The sequence below is a fragment of the Rhamphochromis longiceps genome, linkage group LG4 (genome assembly GCF_057381845.1).
Source record: "Rhamphochromis longiceps isolate RC_006_pf linkage group LG4, R_longiceps_female_GT1.1, whole genome shotgun sequence".
Taxonomy (NCBI): domain Eukaryota; kingdom Metazoa; phylum Chordata; class Actinopteri; order Cichliformes; family Cichlidae; genus Rhamphochromis; species Rhamphochromis longiceps.
Genome location: NC_140560.1, coordinates 13,550,996 through 13,567,229, shown reverse-complemented (window position 1 = coordinate 13,567,229; position 16,234 = coordinate 13,550,996). Strand labels below are relative to the sequence as shown.

Here is a 16,234-nt window from a genome sequence, read left to right as displayed (position 1 = left end):
GGCCCGGGAGCTTGAGGGTCCTGCGCAGTATCTTAGCTGTTCCCAGGACTGCGCTCTTCTGGACAGAGATCTCCAATGTTGTTCCCGGGATCTGCTGGAGCCACTCGCCTAGCTTGGGAGTCACCGCACCTAGTGCTCTGATTACCACCGTTACCTTCACCCTCCACAGAGAAGAGCTCGAGAGGATATATATATATATATATATATATATATATATATATATAACACCCAGCACGCCCCTGCGGGCGGTTTATCCTTCAAGCTCGGGTCCTCTACCAGAGGCCTGGGAGCTTGAGGGTCCTGCGCAGTATCTTAGCTGTTCCCAGGACTGCGCTCTTCTGGACAGAGATCTCCGATGTTATTCCCGGGATCTGCTGGAGCCACTCGCCTAGCTTGGGAGTCACCGCACCTAGTGCTCCGATTACCACGGGGACCACCGTTACCTTCACCCTCCACATCCTCTCGAGCTCTTCTCTGAGCCCTTGGTATTTCTCCAGCTTCTCGTGTTCCTTCTTCCTGATATTGCTGTCATTCGGAACCGCTACATCGATCACTACGGCCGTCTTCTTCTGTTTGTCTACCACCACTATGTCCGGTTGGTTAGCCACCACCATTTTGTCCGTCTGTATCTGGAAGTCCCACAGGATCTTAGCTCGGTCATTCTCCACCACCCTTGGGGGCATCTCCCATTTTGACCTCGGGACTTCTAGGTTATACTCGGCACAGATGTTCCTGTACACTATGCCGGCCACTTGGTTATGGCGTTCCATGTATGCCTTGCCTGCTAGCATCTTGCACCCTGCTGTTATGTGCTGGATTGTCTCTGGGGCATCTTTACACAGCCTGCACCTGGGGTCTTGCCTGGTGTGATAGACCCCAGCCTCTATGGATCTTGTGCTCAGAGCTTGTTCTTGTGCTGCCATGATTAGTGCCTCTGTGCTGTCTTTCAGTCCAGCTTTGTCCAGCCACTGGTAGGATTTCTGGATATCAGCCACCTCCTCTATCTGCCGGTGGTACATACCGTGCAGGGGCCTGTCCTTCCATGATGGTTCCTCGTCTCCCTCCTCTTTCTTGGGTTTCTGCTGCCTGAGGTATTCACTGAGCACTCGGTCAGTTGGGGCCATCTTCCCAATGTATTCTTGGATGTTCCTTGTCTCATCCTGGACTGTGGTGCTGACACTCACCAGTCCCCGGCCCCCTTCCTTCCGCTTATATATATATATATATATATATATATATATATATATATATGGTCTTGCAGCCGAGACTGCAAGACCAGACTGACCAACCTGTGCACTGCCTGGATTGATTACAAGAAGGCCTATGACTCAATGCCCCACAGCTGGATACTGGAATGCCTAGAATTGTACAAGATCAATAGGACCCTAAGAGCCTTCATCAGGAACTCAATGGGGATGTGGCGTACAACACTAGAGGCCAACTCCAAGCCCATAGCACAAGTCACCATCAAGTGCGGGATCTACCAAGGAGATGCTCTGTCCCCACTGCTGTTCTGCATAGGCCTGAACCCCCTCAGTGAGATCATTAACAAGACTGGCTACAGATACCGACTACGGAACGAAGCAGTTGTCAGCCACCTCCTGTACATGGATGACATCAAGCTGTATGCCAAGAGTGAACGAGACATCGATTCACTGATCCACACTACCAGGCTATACAGCAATGACATTGGAATGTCATTCGGACTGGAGAAGTGTAGTCGGATGGTAACAAAGAGAGGGAAGGTAGTCAGAACAGGGGGGATTGAACTACCAGAAGGCAACATTGCAGACATAGAGGACAGTTACAAGTACCTGGGGATCCCGCAGGCGAATGGGAACCATGAAGAGGCCGCTAGAAAAGCTGCAACCACCAAGTACCTGCAGAGGGTCAGGCAAGTCCTGAGGAGTCAGCTGAATGGTAAGAACAAGATCCGGGCCATCAACACGTACACCCTGCCCGTGATCAGGTACCCTGCTGGGATAATAGGCTGGCCAAAGGAGGAGATAGAAGCCACTGACATAAAGACAAGAAAGCTCCTTACCATGCATGGAGGGTTTCACCCCAAGTCCAGCACCCTGAGGCTGTACGCTAAGCGGAAGGAAGGGGGCCGGGGACTGGTGAGTGTCAGCACCACAGTCCAGGATGAGACAAGGAACATCCAAGAATACATTGGGAAGATGGCCCCAACTGACCGAGTGCTCAGTGAATACCTCAGGCAGCAGAAACCCAAGAAAGAGGAGGGAGACGAGGAACCATCATGGAAGGACAGGCCCCTGCACGGTATGTACCACCGGCAGATAGAGGAGGTGGCTGATATCCAGAAATCCTACCAGTGGCTGGACAAAGCTGGACTGAAAGACAGCACAGAGGCACTAATCATGGCAGCACAAGAACAAGCTCTGAGCACAAGATCCATAGAGGCTGGGGTCTATCACACCAGGCAAGACCCCAGGTGCAGGCTGTGTAAAGATGCCCCAGAGACAATCCAGCACATAACAGCAGGGTGCAAGATGCTAGCAGGCAAGGCATACATGGAACGCCATAACCAAGTGGCCGGCATAGTGTACAGGAACATCTGTGCCGAGTATAACCTGGAAGTCCCGAGGTCAAAATGGGAGATGCCCCCAAGGGTGGTGGAGAATGACCGAGCTAAGATCCTGTGGGACTTCCAGATACAGACGGACAAAATGGTGGTGGCTAACCAACCGGACATAGTGGTGGTAGACAAACAGAAGAAGACGGCCGTAGTGATCGATGTAGCGGTTCCGAATGACAGCAATATCAGGAAGAAGGAACACGAGAAGCTGGAGAAATACCAAGGGCTCAGAGAAGAGCTCGAGAGGATGTGGAGGGTGAAGGTAACGGTGGTCCCCGTGGTAATCGGAGCACTAGGTGCAGCTAGGCGAGTGGCTCCAGCAGATCCCGGGAATAACATCGGAGATCTCTGTCCAGAAGAGCGCAGTCCTGGGAACAGCTAAGATACTGCGCAGGACCCTCAAGCTCCCAGGCCTTGAAGGATAAACCGCCCGCAGGCGCGTGCTGGGTGTTTTATTTATATATATATATATATATATATATATATATATATATATATATATATATATATATATATATATATATATATATATAGATATATATATATATTGTTTTTAGATTTTTACTTTTTAATTGTTGACCTTCTTATGTATTTATTGGGGTTGTGTTTGACTTTTTTTTTTACTGTTTTTGCAGCAAATTCACAATTTTGGGGATTTAATCATTTGATGATCCGCGTATTAGATTTGGAGTAGATTTTCCCCTGGATGCCCTTCCTGGTACTCCACTCATCCATGCTTGGGACAGCTGTTACTCAGTGGGTGTACGTTAGGTGGCGACATGCCACTCATCGCGTTGGTTTGCGACACGGAAAAAGAATAAGAAAAAGAAACGGCAGTCTTTTCAGCCACAACCCTCTTTTGACCAAAATAGAGCAGCAGACATCAAATAGTTAGAAATGGCTGCCACCGGAGTTCTTCCCTTTATACGGGGGGTAGACCTCAGTGGAAACGACTTTAAAGTAAGGATTTTTAAACAGCATTCACTGATTTTCACACCCTCCGATGTTTAGTAAATACGACGTTAGCGTGGCTGGAGCGACTTCAGTCATTCTCAGAGCAACAAACGGCAGGGCTAGCTATAAACTAGCTTAGCTTAACGTTACTAGCATTGGGCGTTAGCCAGTTGTCAGAGTGACACAGTCTGCTCTCAGCCACCACCGCCCAGTTTGGTGGTTAACACAGTTCTTATTTGACGTGTTGGTTTGCGAATGATATATATTTTTAGCTCGTCAGCTAGCGTTAATATTATTTTTGTGAAGTTGTTGATGAGCCAGGTCTTCTTTTCACCGTCATGTTAGCTAAGTAATCTAGCCACACTTATGGCTAACTAAATGTCTGTTATAGAAGCTCAAGCTCCGTGTTGTAACTTGTCAGAAAGTGAAGTTGACAAACAGCGTCAGCTAACTAATAGAGCCTGCTGTTGATTTTAGGTTGCGACACCCTTTTGTGAGCTTATTTTGGGAGAGTGGAAAAAACAGCCCGATTGACAGCTGCGATCACCTGGCATGTATTTGTCCTGACACAACTATTTACGTATCCCCGTCAAAGTATTGGAAATATGCTGCTTAAACAACTGAGTTATCTGTTAGTCGATCGGTGGCTTTTGATTGAAATCTGCCAGTACATGAAGAGATCATTTCCTTATATTCCAAATGCTTTAGCATATGTAGACCTAGCATTTCTCTTCCTTGATGTGTGCACTTTTCATCTGCTAAAAAAATCAAGATTAATGCTATCTGCCCATTTGTATGAAAATGTGCCACTGTCACTTTTTATGCAACCTGAACATGCGTGCAGTTCGTTCCTATAATTGGCAATGAGATTGTTAGAGTATCTTTTGGGGGAAGTTGTTTAAAAATATAATCTTTCTCTGGTAGCATGTCTGCGATTTTGTTTCAGGTGTTTCAGTGCTTTGGTAAATCCTGAAAAATTCAGCCCCCCTGCGCTATAACAAAGTAAGTTCTTGCATTGTTGCTGTCAAAAGTCATGTATTTTTGTGTCATCTCATTCAGGGTGGATATTTCCCAGAGCACGTTAAGTGTATGAGCAGCCTGCGATGGCTGAAACTGAACAGGACAGGACTGTGTTACCTCCCAGAGGAGCTGGCCTCTCTGCAGAAGCTGGTGAGACATCCTGACTAGTTAGGAGCATCCTCATACATGAAGTCATTTATGTCATTATATGTGTGTATGTGCATCTAAAATTCAATTAGATAAGAATTTTTTGTGAGTAGACCTCGTTGTAATGGCCACAGTCTTTTTGTTTTACATCTGTACTGTGCAGTTTTCCAAAGATAAAAGGATCAAGGAACTGTTTATTTTATCAAGTGAGGTAGATATTCGTGCAAGAAAATTATTTATACAGGAGATGAGACAGATCAAAGCTCAATATATTTTCATTTTGTCCTTGCTGGATTCAACTTTGTATTTGTGGTCACATGAACAAGTTTAAACTGTGTTTGAAGTCAAAACATAGAAGTATTTAATCTGATAGCAGGTAACTACAAGGGTGCAATCAGCAGATTGATTTGCTTGTGAAACACGCACACATACCCTGTATTCTCATGACTTGTGAAGACCAAAGTATAGCAGTGACATGTGTCTGTGTGTATTTTCCCTTTTTAGGAGCACCTTTCAGTGAGTCACAACAACCTGACCACTTTACATGGGGAACTGTCCAGCTTACCGAATCTACGGGTAACTAAAAAAACATAAAAACCGCATGCCTTTAAAAAAAAATAGAAAAAATGGAAATGATGTTCCACCCATACATTAAAAAACAGAGCTCCTGCCACATGATTGCTTCTTTCTTTGTACACCAGTGTGTAATCTAGTATTCTAAATTTTGTCTGCAGGCGGTGGTAGCCAGAGCCAACAATCTGAAAAATTCTGGAGTCCCAGATGACATCTTTCAGCTCGATGACCTCTCTGTGCTGGTACACAAACGTCTCTTAACTCTCATACTTTCAACATACCCTTAAATTTAACACTAACATTTTGAGCATGAATCGGTTTCTTCCAGTCCACTACTTTTTCTTTATTTATTCACATTCTCCTCCACCAGGACCTGAGCTACAATCAGCTGACAGAGATCCCCAGGGACCTGGAGAACAGCAAGAACATGCTGGTGCTCAATCTGAGCCACAACAGCATCGACTCCATCCCCAACCAGTTGTTCATCAATCTGACAGACCTGCTGTATCTGGACCTGAGTGACAACAAACTGGACAGCTTGCCACCCCAGATGAGACGCCTGGTGCACCTGCAGACTCTGATTCTAAACAACAACCCGCTGATGCATGCCCAGTTGCGGTAAAAAAAAAAAGATTTAATATTGCATCATTTTTTGCCAACCTCTGTTCAATTTAACAGTCACCTTATACCTTTAAACAAACATCCAGAAAGGATGATTTTATCTTTTAAACCTCCTTACTGATTTTAGTGCTTCTTCTTTTATTGTCTGAGCAGTCAGCTCCCAGCAATGGTGGCATTACAGACTCTGCACCTGAGGAACACCCAGAGAACACAGAGCAACATGCCCACCAGCCTGGAGGGACTAACACAATTAGCAGGTAACACCATAAACACACACACCTATCGGCGTTTTGCAAACATGTGTTCTCTGTTTCATATTCTATTCTTTTCTCCCTCCAAGATGTTGACCTTTCATGTAATGACCTGACTCGAGTACCAGAGTGCCTGTATTCACTGAGCAGTCTGAAGAGGCTGAACCTGAGCAGTAATCAGATTTCTGAGCTCTCGCTCTGCATCGACCAGTGGACCCAGCTGGAGACGCTTAACCTAAGCCGCAACCAGCTCACCTCACTGCCTGTAAGGACCATGAGCAGGCAGCTGCCATTTTTATATTCTATTCTGTTCTGTTAACTAACATTAGAAGCACAAGCAGAAACAAATTTGTTGCTTTAGTATCCTGCAGAGGGGAAGCGGAGACACAGGAAAAAGAAATGTATTTCATGTGGAATTTCCCATAATATAAAGTTTGGTTTTGTTTTCTCCAACCAGTCTGCCATCTGCAAGCTGTCCAAACTGAAGAAGCTGTACCTCAACTCCAACAAACTGGACTTTGATGGGGTTCCACCCGGAGTGGGCAAACTGTCCAACCTCACTGAATTCATGGCTGCTAACAACAACCTGGAACTCATCCCTGAGGGACTCTGCAGGTCAGTTTAACCCATAAACAAACACACAGTTTTTGGGCAATCAGCTGACACTTAAAATAATTTAGTTTACATTGCTCATTCCAGTTTACACCAAGAAATATTAAAGCTTCTTGTGTTTTTGTGTTGTCCAGGTGTGGCAAGCTGAAGAAGCTGGTGCTGAATAAAAACCGTCTGGTTACATTACCTGAGGCTATCCACTTCTTGACAGACTTAGAGGTACAGTACTCTAGTAAAGTAATCAGATTATATTAAAATTAAAATACCTTTACACACAATGTTTGTAATATTTGGCTAAATGGAGCATAACAGTGGTTGTGATCCTTTTATTGGCGGAAAAAACCCCAGCAAGCTTGAGTCATGACTGAAGAGACAGTCCAGGAAGAAGTTTGAGCAGTGAATGTAATGAGATGGAACTATGTAATGATATTTTTCTTAAACAAATTAGAATCGTGATTGACCTTGTAACAAACAAATGGTTTATTAAATATGCCTTGGTTTTTTTTTTTTTCCCCTGCTGTAATTTAGGAAAAGAATCTCTGCCTGAAATGCACTCACAAACACACTCCCGTCTCTCTCTGTAGGTGCTTGATGTGCGTGAGAACCCCAACCTCGTGATGCCTCCTAAACCAGTCGACCGCGCAGCAGAGTGGTACAACATTGACTTCTCCCTACAGAACCAGCTCCGTCTGGCCGGAGCCTCCCCTGCTACCGTTGCAGCCGCAGGAGGAGGTAAGACAGCTTCTAAATATGAATGAATGTATTGGTAACAACAGTATGTTTTGTTGTTTCCTTCTTTGCATACATCTTGATCATTTCCTGGAGGCTCAGATCTGCATCTTTGTACACATTTGTCCAGGAGCCAGCCCCCGGGATCCCATGGCAAGGAGGATGCGACTGAGGAGGAGGAAGGACTGTTCTCAGGATGATCAAGCAAAGCAAGTGCTGAAGGGCATGAGTGATGTCGCACATGAGAAGAAGAATTTGGAGGTAAGGCAAAAGACAAGTTAAGGACATCAAACAGATCCTGGAACTTCACACAGAAGAAATAGGGATTTAAGTTCTGCATGACAGTTATTATTCATGTTATTGGAAGCTGTTGGAATTAAATTTACTAGTAATGCTTCAGGATTATTTGGCCTGTGAGTTTAGTCATTAATCATCAGTTGTTAGGTGGTTGCTAGGCAACATGATGGCGTCTTAATATATTATGTAACATGCAAGTATTGTGGATATAAATTAATTTCATTTGTTAAATATGTGTAAAATGTGCTATTTAGGTTAGCAATAAATGTTTTGCAGGTGCATAAATATTATAAATGAGTTGTTTTAGCCCTTTGGTAGGTTGTTACTAAGCAACATGATTGCATCAGAATAACATTAGGTGGTTATGACTTAGATTTTATTGTTGGAAGGTTATACAGTGTTATACAGGATAAGTAAATACAACAGAAGTGTATTTTAAACCTATTGATAGGTGGTTGTTAGGTAATGTGATGACATCATGATTTGTGATATAGATAACAACCCGCAGTGGTTCCCTCAGATTACTGCAGCCCTGTGGTGTAAACACACCTAAAGCTGGGGTTGTGCTTCACACGTCCACAGGTCCACTCAGATCCACGTGATTTAAATGTAATCATCAGACAGTGAGCTCAATGGTCAGTATGGATGTCTGTTTTTTGGACTTATCTGCAAAGAATTTAATGACACTGTACCAACTATACATGTGGTCCAGGCGGTGGACTTCGTATGGTAGGAATGACTGCTCAGCTGCTGGGTCTCCAACTGTTTGTCTGTGTGCACAGCAGAGTATAATCAAGGCCTAAGGTTTACAGTAATCTGATAAGTGAGTAAGTTCAGCCTACTCCAACTTAAAGTCAGGTTATTCGGCTATATTAAGTAATTGTTGTCGTGTGAATGTCTTTATATTTCATCTAAACATAATCTAAACGACTGGTAGAAGAAATGGCTGCGTAATCCTTACAAAGAAATCCTTTAATTTTGCAGGAAAACGGGGATTTGAAATATGGTGATTTAAAAGTCCGGCGCTGGGACAAGAGCCTAGAGAAGCCTCAGCTGGACTACTCGGAGTTCTATATGGAGGATGTGGGGCAGGTAATATGTGTGTGTGTGTGTGTGTGTGTATATAAACACCTAACTCCAACAATCAGCAACTCCTACTTCCTATTTGTGTTTAAATGACTGTTTACAGTCTGCATCACATGGAGTCCTGCTGGCTCCTCAGAGTGCTGTATGCTGCACTTCACATTCTCTCAGAAGGCTTTCTCTCCACACTCCGACACAGCTGGGGGCAGTTTTAGGCTGGGTTTCTTGCCAAGGACATGCAGACTGGGCGAACTGGGGATCAAACCCCCTGTTGAGCCACATCCTCCCTTAAATGGGACAGAAAAGTGGTCAGTCGACAGTTTAGAGGTCTAAACTAAATGTAACCTTACATATTTCTGTTGTTGTTCTTCTCCAGATTCCAGGTGTGACAGTGTGGCAGATAGAGAACTTCATTCCCCTACAAGTGGACGAAGCTTTGCACGGCAAGTTCTACGAGGCCGACTGTTACATCATCCTCAAGGTAACGTGTCATTTAAGTGTGTTTGCCTCAGAGGAGTCTGATCAGCAAAACAAAGCGGGATAAACTCGTCTGTTTGGTCACGATAATGTGCAATATAAACAATATTCCAGTCATTAATCTTACAATTTTCAATTACAGACATATCTGGATGACAATGGGGCATTAAACTGGCAGATCTTCTACTGGATTGGTCAGGAAGCCACCCTGGACAAGAAGGCCGGCTCTGCAATCCATGCAGTCAACCTCAGAAATTTCCTGGGAGCAGAGTGCAGGACGATAAGGGAAGAGATGGGAGACGAGAGCGACGAGTTTACTGCCGTATGTAGAAACATTAAAACAACTACACGTACCTGTGTGAGCAGTTATTCGCTTTGTGCTGTCATAAAGGACCTTCTCTTGTGTTCAGGTTTTTAACAATGACATCTCTTACATCGAGGGAGGAACAGCCAGTGGATTTTACACTGTGGAAGAGACACAGTATCCACTAAGGTAGGCTGGAGCACCTTTTTACTTAGAAAATGACTCATTGCAATGTGCAGAAACACGTTAGCTTTAAACAGCTGCTCATATCTTTATGTTGAGCCTAATTTTGTGAGTGTATCAGCGGTAAATTCAAAGTACTGCGTCTGCTCAGGCTCAGAGCACTTTAACAGGCTCGAATGCTTTCATGTGTTTATCAGGTTGTACAGAGTCTACGGCAAGAAAAACATCAAACTGGAGTCTGTTCCTGTAAAGGCCTCGTCCCTCGATCCACGGTGACTTTGAACACACTCTTGCTGCAACACTCTCTGACACCCACCAGCTCTCTACACATTCCAGCACAGTTGACACACAATCATCATCCTCTTTATATCCTTAATCTTCAAGCTTTAATTTCTCCTATTGGAACTCGGAGCATTGTGTCCATAACATTCTGCGTTTTTCCTTATCGGCAGCTTCGTCTTCCTGTTGGATTCAGGCCTGGAAATCTTTATCTGGAGAGGAGCCAACGCTACTCTCAGCGCCACCACCAAGGCCAGGTGAGACGCTAACCGACGGTGTTAGAGACACTGTACCGATTATTACAGCCCAGAAAGTTGGTGAAATGTCATGTGATTTGTTGTCATCCTCCAGGTTATTTGCTGAAAAGATAAATAAGAACGAACGTAAGGGGAAGTCAGAGATCATCACCCTCATGCACAACCAGGAGCCTCCAGGATTCTGGGAGACGCTGGGAGGGCAGCCAGAGGAGATCAAGAAACACGTGCCAGATGACTTCACTCCAATAAGACCTAAACTATATAAAGTAAATATTTATTGATGTTTACATGCTGTGCATATCTTTTAGTTGAACTTCACATTAAGTTTTAAGGTGGCACAAGTGTAAAGTGTGTTGGTCAGTGTTGTAGGGGATGCAGACCTGAAGCTGCATGTGGGTTTTTTTTGTTTGTTTGGTTTTTTGGAGGGGGGGTTGTTTGTTTGTTTACATCAGTTAACCGTAACCCTTCTGTAGCCTGAAAAATCATCTGCATGACAGCCCATATTTAATTTACAGCTCTTAGACATTACTCGGATATGAGAAAGACTCAAAGCAAAGATTCATCAGTGGCTTTTACTTTTTAATCTCTCTTTTAGGTGGGCTTGGGTCTTGGCTACCTGGAGCTGCCTCAGATTAACTACAAGCTCTCAGTCGAGCACAAAGATCACAAGGTCAAACTGGACGTCCTACCAGAGCTCAGACTGGTACGTCCATCTGCTGCAAATGAGCAGCAGTAAAGTCCTGTTTCACCTTTCTTCCCTTCATGGTGCACTCCATAAATTCACCCTCCTTTCCTTCTATGTCTGCCCCTTTCCTCAGTTGCAGTCCCTGCTGGACACAAAGTGCGTTTACATCCTGGACTGCTGGTCTGACGTCTTCATCTGGATCGGGAGGAAGTCTCCCCGTCTCGTCCGAGCCGCCGCGTTAAAGCTTGGTCAGGAGCTGTGCTCCATGCTGCACCGGCCCAAACACGCATGTGTCACCCGCAACCTGGAGGGCACAGAGTGCCAGGTAAACGTCTACTGAAGCCACTGCAGTTGAATACGGTTTAAATATCATTGTCACTTTTTAATCTACACTCTTTAAAACTATTTTCTTCCTGCTTAACCTCTCCTCTGCTTCATCCTCTTCCTCAGGTTTTCAAGTCCAAGTTTAAGAATTGGGATGATGTGCTGAAGGTGGACTACACCAGAGCAGCGGAGACTGTGCAACAGAAGGATAATCTGCAGGGCAAGGTCAGTGACACATGCTGACCAGCATCAGACTGTTTTTTGTTTTGTTGTTAATGCACAAGTTAAACTGTGCTCTTCTTTCAGGTGAAGAAGGATGCAGAGCAGAAAGACCAGATGAAAGCTGACCTCACAGCTCTCTTCCTTCCCAGACAGCCACCCATGCCCCTCACTGAGGTAACAACGCAGTGCAGTTGATTTCTACCTTTGATTGTTGTTGACTTTGTAAAGCACAGTAAAACAACATATTTACATCTCACATATTTACTGTATTACCTGTGTAGGCTGAACAGCTGATGGAGGAGTGGAACGAGGACCTGGATGGCATGGAAGGATTTGTGTTGGAGGGAAAGAAGTTTGCTCGCCTCCCCGAGGAGGAGTTTGGGCACTTCTACACCCAAGATTGTTATGTCTTCCTCTGCAGGTAGACAAGTCTTTCTGGGGCTGTAATGCTGGAATTGATTTCAAAGATGAAGAAAAACCTCATTTTACTGGTGACTTTCTGTGCTTTGTTAGATACTGGGTGCCTGTGGAGTACGAGGATGAAGAGAAGGAAAAGAAGGAGGGTGAGCAAGGAGCAGGGGGAGATGGGGAGGAGGAGGACAAACAGCCTGAGGAGGACTTCCAGTGTGTAGTTTATTTCTGGCAGGGCAGGCAGGCCTCCAACATGGGCTGGCTCACCTTCACCTTCTCCCTGCAGAAGAAGTTTGAGAGTCTTTTCCCTGGAAAACTGCAAGTACGAGCAAAGAGTTTAATCTAGTTTCTGGAATTTTGTTTTTCCAAAATAAGAAAAAAATGTTTACCACACTACATCCATCAGCATCACAATGACAGTCACGTCCTGTTTTGTTGTTTAGGTGGTGCGTATGACTCAGCAGCAGGAGAACCTCAAGTTCCTGTCCCACTTTAAGAGGAAGTTCATCATCCACAAAGGGAAGAGGAAACAGAACACCGACTCTGCCCAGCCCTCCCTCTACCACATACGCACCAATGGCAGCGCACTTTGCACCAGGCATGCAAAACCTGCTTCTTTTGTCCTCAGAAAAGTTTGAATGTTTTGACGCATGCCAGCTTCCACTCCCCCAGAAAGATCTTTTTTTTTTTTTTTTTTTTTTTAAAGCTAAACATGTTCCCTCCATCTCTCTCTTAGAACCATCCAGATTGGTACAGATTCCGGCAATCTCAACTCTGAGTTCTGCTACATACTCAAGGTTTGGATATAAAAAAAGAACATCTGTCATTCAAGCAACTTAATAAAGACAAAGCATGATTTCATGTGGATCCAATCCCAAAATGTGCTTTCTGCAGGTACCGTTTGAGAGCACAGATAATCAGGGCATCGTTTACACCTGGGTGGGCAGAGCCGCCGATCCCGATGAAGGAAAGCTGGCCGAGGACATCATGAACAGCATGTTCGACGACACGTACAGCAAGCAGGTGAGATCATGTGCAAGCATGGATCTTCACGGGTATTGTCGTCACCCTTCCAGACAGACAGGCGGTGTAGGCACCCAAGTTTGTGACTGCGGTAACTCAAGAGAAAGGCAAAATAGGAGTTTGAAATTGACACCGTCGGTGTGTCTACTGGGAGGCTGAGGGGGACCACTGGTACCCGCCAGTGTTTGTTTATTTATTCTGCATACAGCTAATACAGTCAAGTAGAAACCTCTGCACACTTAACCTTTAACTTTGAGTTCAAGTGCTTTCATCCTTTACTACAGCTGCTCAGTGCTTACACAGCAGATACCTTTTTATAAATTCTTGATTTATTACATGTTCCATTACATTATATAACATGATTTAATTTCAATTTAGTCTTTAATTCTTCGTAACCTGGCTGATATTTGTTATTTATCTGTATCAGCATCTGTAGAAGTGAGAAAGACGCAGGAGGAACACCCTTCAGCCATGTTACGGGTGCTGATGTTGCATAGTTTGTCCACCAGAGGGCACTCTATAACTTCCCGTGTTAGCAAAATCTGTATACTATATACTGTAACATTATCTTATTAAGGACTCACAAATAACCACACCCAGCAGTTGCTATGGAAACCTATTTGCGTGTCGTGTGTTTGAAAGAGGAAAACAAAAAGTCAGGCCTTTACCAGATTTGACAAATCAGCAAGTTCTGAAAGTAGGCTACCAAACAGCCGACTCACAGGGGCCTTCTTCAAAAGCTGGGACGTGACAGCTGCTGGCATTATGAGTCATTCGATAAAACAAAATCCATCCTCGCTAAAAAGCAAGATAATGAATCTTTAATTTTTCTGAGACTGCTTCATACGTCTCCTCGGCAGTGATGAAACTTCACAGCATCGTCACTTTGAGATTTACCTCCAAAAACTTGTTTGTAGCCACTTTTGACAGTTTCCCCCCCCCCAGCTCGGCAGGTGTGCGGGTAAAAATGATCATACAGGAAATGAGAGACTCACTTGTGACTAATGGAAGCATTGGCCTCTCTTTTAAACTCTCTAAAGAAGATTGTGTGCCTTCAGCAGTGGAAATGCAGTCACAGATCATTAATGTGTCTCCTAGGTGATTAATGAAGGGGAGGAGCCAGAGAACTTCTTCTGGGTCGGCATTGGTTCTCAGAAACCTTATGATGAAGACGCAGAGTACATGAAACACGCTCGTCTCTTCCGGTGAGTAACTGTTCGTGTTTTTACACATTACAGTATGAAACAGCTGCTTTTCTCTTTCACTCATCACATTGGTTCTATCTTTGTGGCGTTTTCCTCCTTTCCCCTCTACTCTTCTGCTTCAGGTGTTCAAACGAGAAAGGTTATTTCTCTGTGTCAGAGAAGTGCTCAGACTTCTGCCAGGATGACTTGGCTGATGATGACATCATGTTGCTGGATAACGGCAAAGAGGTAGAGACAATTAAGGATTGGTGTGTTGATGGACTTTGTTAGGTTTTATCATCATACTTGATATCATTTTTCCTTCAGGTGTACATGTGGGTTGGTACCCAGACTAGCCAGGTGGAGATCAAACTCAGTCTGAAAGCCTGCCAGGTGAGTAGGGGGAGTGCACTTTCTGTGTGCGTGCTTTGTGTTATCTACATCTTTGTAACTCCTCCTCCTCCCTCTCAGGTTTACATCCAGCACATGCGCTCCAAGGAAACCGAACAACCGAGGAAGCTTCGGCTGGTGAGGAAGGGCAACGAGCCTCACTGCTTCACGCGCTGCTTCCACGCCTGGGGACCCTTCAAAACTCCCCCTGCATAGGCCAAACACTATCCCAATCACACACACGTGCACACACACTGCCAGAGAGTTCTCTACAGAAATCTATCCCAGCTTTACCCGAGACCCTTCCCCTCCATCCATGCTCAGCAGCCTTTTTGGTCAAGCGGCTGCTGGCTGCTAAGTATCTGATATAGACTGCAAATTACCCCCTCCCCTTTTTCCCCCAAGCTTTTTTATTTTCTTAGCAAGTCTGAATTAAAGAATTATGTTTTGAGATAAAAATGGGCTTTATGAAAACCTAAGGGAGCTGCACCATCTAACATATCGATCTGTTCTGCTGCTTTCACGTGGCTCGTGCTGCATGGTCGACGGTCGTCAGCGGGGAGGGCTAGGCGCTCCTTCACGCAGCTTAAGGCAGGGACTAGTGTGTATTCTCGTCGTCATTGAGGGACTGAACACGAAACAGCACTATAATAGTTTTTCTGAGGAATGTCATTTTATATATTATATATTTTTCATGAAGTGTGAGTGTCTACCCTGTGCGCCTTTGCTGAAATGGGGTCATCCCCTTTCCTGTCATCATATTAGTATACTTTTGCGCTCACCTCCTGATCCTGTTAAGAGCATGATGGACAGTAATTGAAGTAAAGTAACACAGTCACGTTTATTTGGCCAAAGAAATCTTGTCAAGGTCAGAGCAAAGTCTTGTTTTGGTTTTTTTGTAATGTTTGAGGACTGATGTTTGTGCAATTGGTGAAGATCGGGAGTTTCTGAAACTGAACAATACTGTATTCTTCATCACAGGCTGCTTTTAACTTGTCAAATGTTTATTTTCTGGAGAGAATCCGAAGAAAGAAGATATTTCTTTCCAAATTTAAAAAAAAAAAAAAAAAAAAAATAGAATGTGTACCTACATTTGAAAAAGTAAATGCATGATATTTAAAATGCTACAGGTTTAAAACTTTAGGCGCATGTTTGCTTTTCAAATAGCTTCCTTATTGGGACAGAACTCTGAAATGGGAGAGCTCGAGCATTGTATCGTGACTTATGGTTTGGCTAATCTTTGAGTTGTTAAAGCACTTTTTAAAAATCATTGCAGCCGGCGCCGTCAAACTAAACTGCTGCAGTGCTTCTAATGATCATGTGACCTGTGTTGGATGTTGGCACTGGTGCAGGCAAAACCCAGTCTGTGTTCCCAGATGGCTGCAACTTCCATCATTTTGGTTAATATTGTGTGGGGTGTATGCCTGTCTGTGTGTTTGAGTCCTGCACACATACATGTGTGTATCTGAAAATTTGCACATGCTCCTGATGCCACCTGCAGATGCTTTATTTATGTATTTTATATAAAAATAAAATTTCACATCACATCTTTGTCCATCTGGTCTTTTCTTTTTTTTAAAGCATCAGCTCTTCAAACTGAGGCATTTTC

At 44.3% G+C, this 16,234-nt stretch overlaps 1 protein-coding gene across 1 annotated transcript; it reads left to right on the top strand.

Annotated features, from left to right (window-relative positions):
- The first annotated feature begins 3,426 nt into the window (after positions 1 to 3,426).
- flii (FLII actin remodeling protein) lies at positions 3,427 to 16,177 on the top strand. The gene is made up of 31 exons (XM_085403377.1): positions 3,427 to 3,559; positions 4,613 to 4,723; positions 5,225 to 5,296; positions 5,455 to 5,535; positions 5,664 to 5,911; positions 6,068 to 6,171; positions 6,255 to 6,430; positions 6,623 to 6,780; positions 6,912 to 6,996; positions 7,362 to 7,509; positions 7,637 to 7,767; positions 8,788 to 8,895; positions 9,263 to 9,367; positions 9,506 to 9,685; positions 9,774 to 9,856; positions 10,048 to 10,122; positions 10,303 to 10,386; positions 10,481 to 10,652; positions 10,982 to 11,089; positions 11,205 to 11,396; positions 11,522 to 11,620; positions 11,702 to 11,791; positions 11,899 to 12,038; positions 12,131 to 12,350; positions 12,472 to 12,626; positions 12,765 to 12,825; positions 12,923 to 13,051; positions 14,150 to 14,256; positions 14,379 to 14,484; positions 14,563 to 14,628; positions 14,707 to 16,177. The coding sequence occupies exons 1-31, from the start codon at positions 3,497 to 3,499 to the stop codon at positions 14,839 to 14,841; spliced, it is 3,792 nt and encodes a 1,263-aa protein (XP_085259503.1). The 5' UTR covers positions 3,427 to 3,496; the 3' UTR covers positions 14,842 to 16,177.
- Positions 16,178 to 16,234: the final 57 nt, after the last annotated feature.

Coding starts and splice junctions, on each gene's coding strand:
- flii (XM_085403377.1), top strand. CDS start 3,497: ATGGCTGCCACCGGAGTTCTTCCCTTTATACGGGGGGTAGACCTCAGT. Junction 6,997..7,361: donor ACTTCTTGACAGACTTAGAG/GTACAGTACTCT, acceptor CTCTCTCTGTAG/GTGCTTGATGTGCGTGAGAA. Junction 14,485..14,562: donor TGCTGGATAACGGCAAAGAG/GTAGAGACAATT, acceptor TTTTTCCTTCAG/GTGTACATGTGGGTTGGTAC.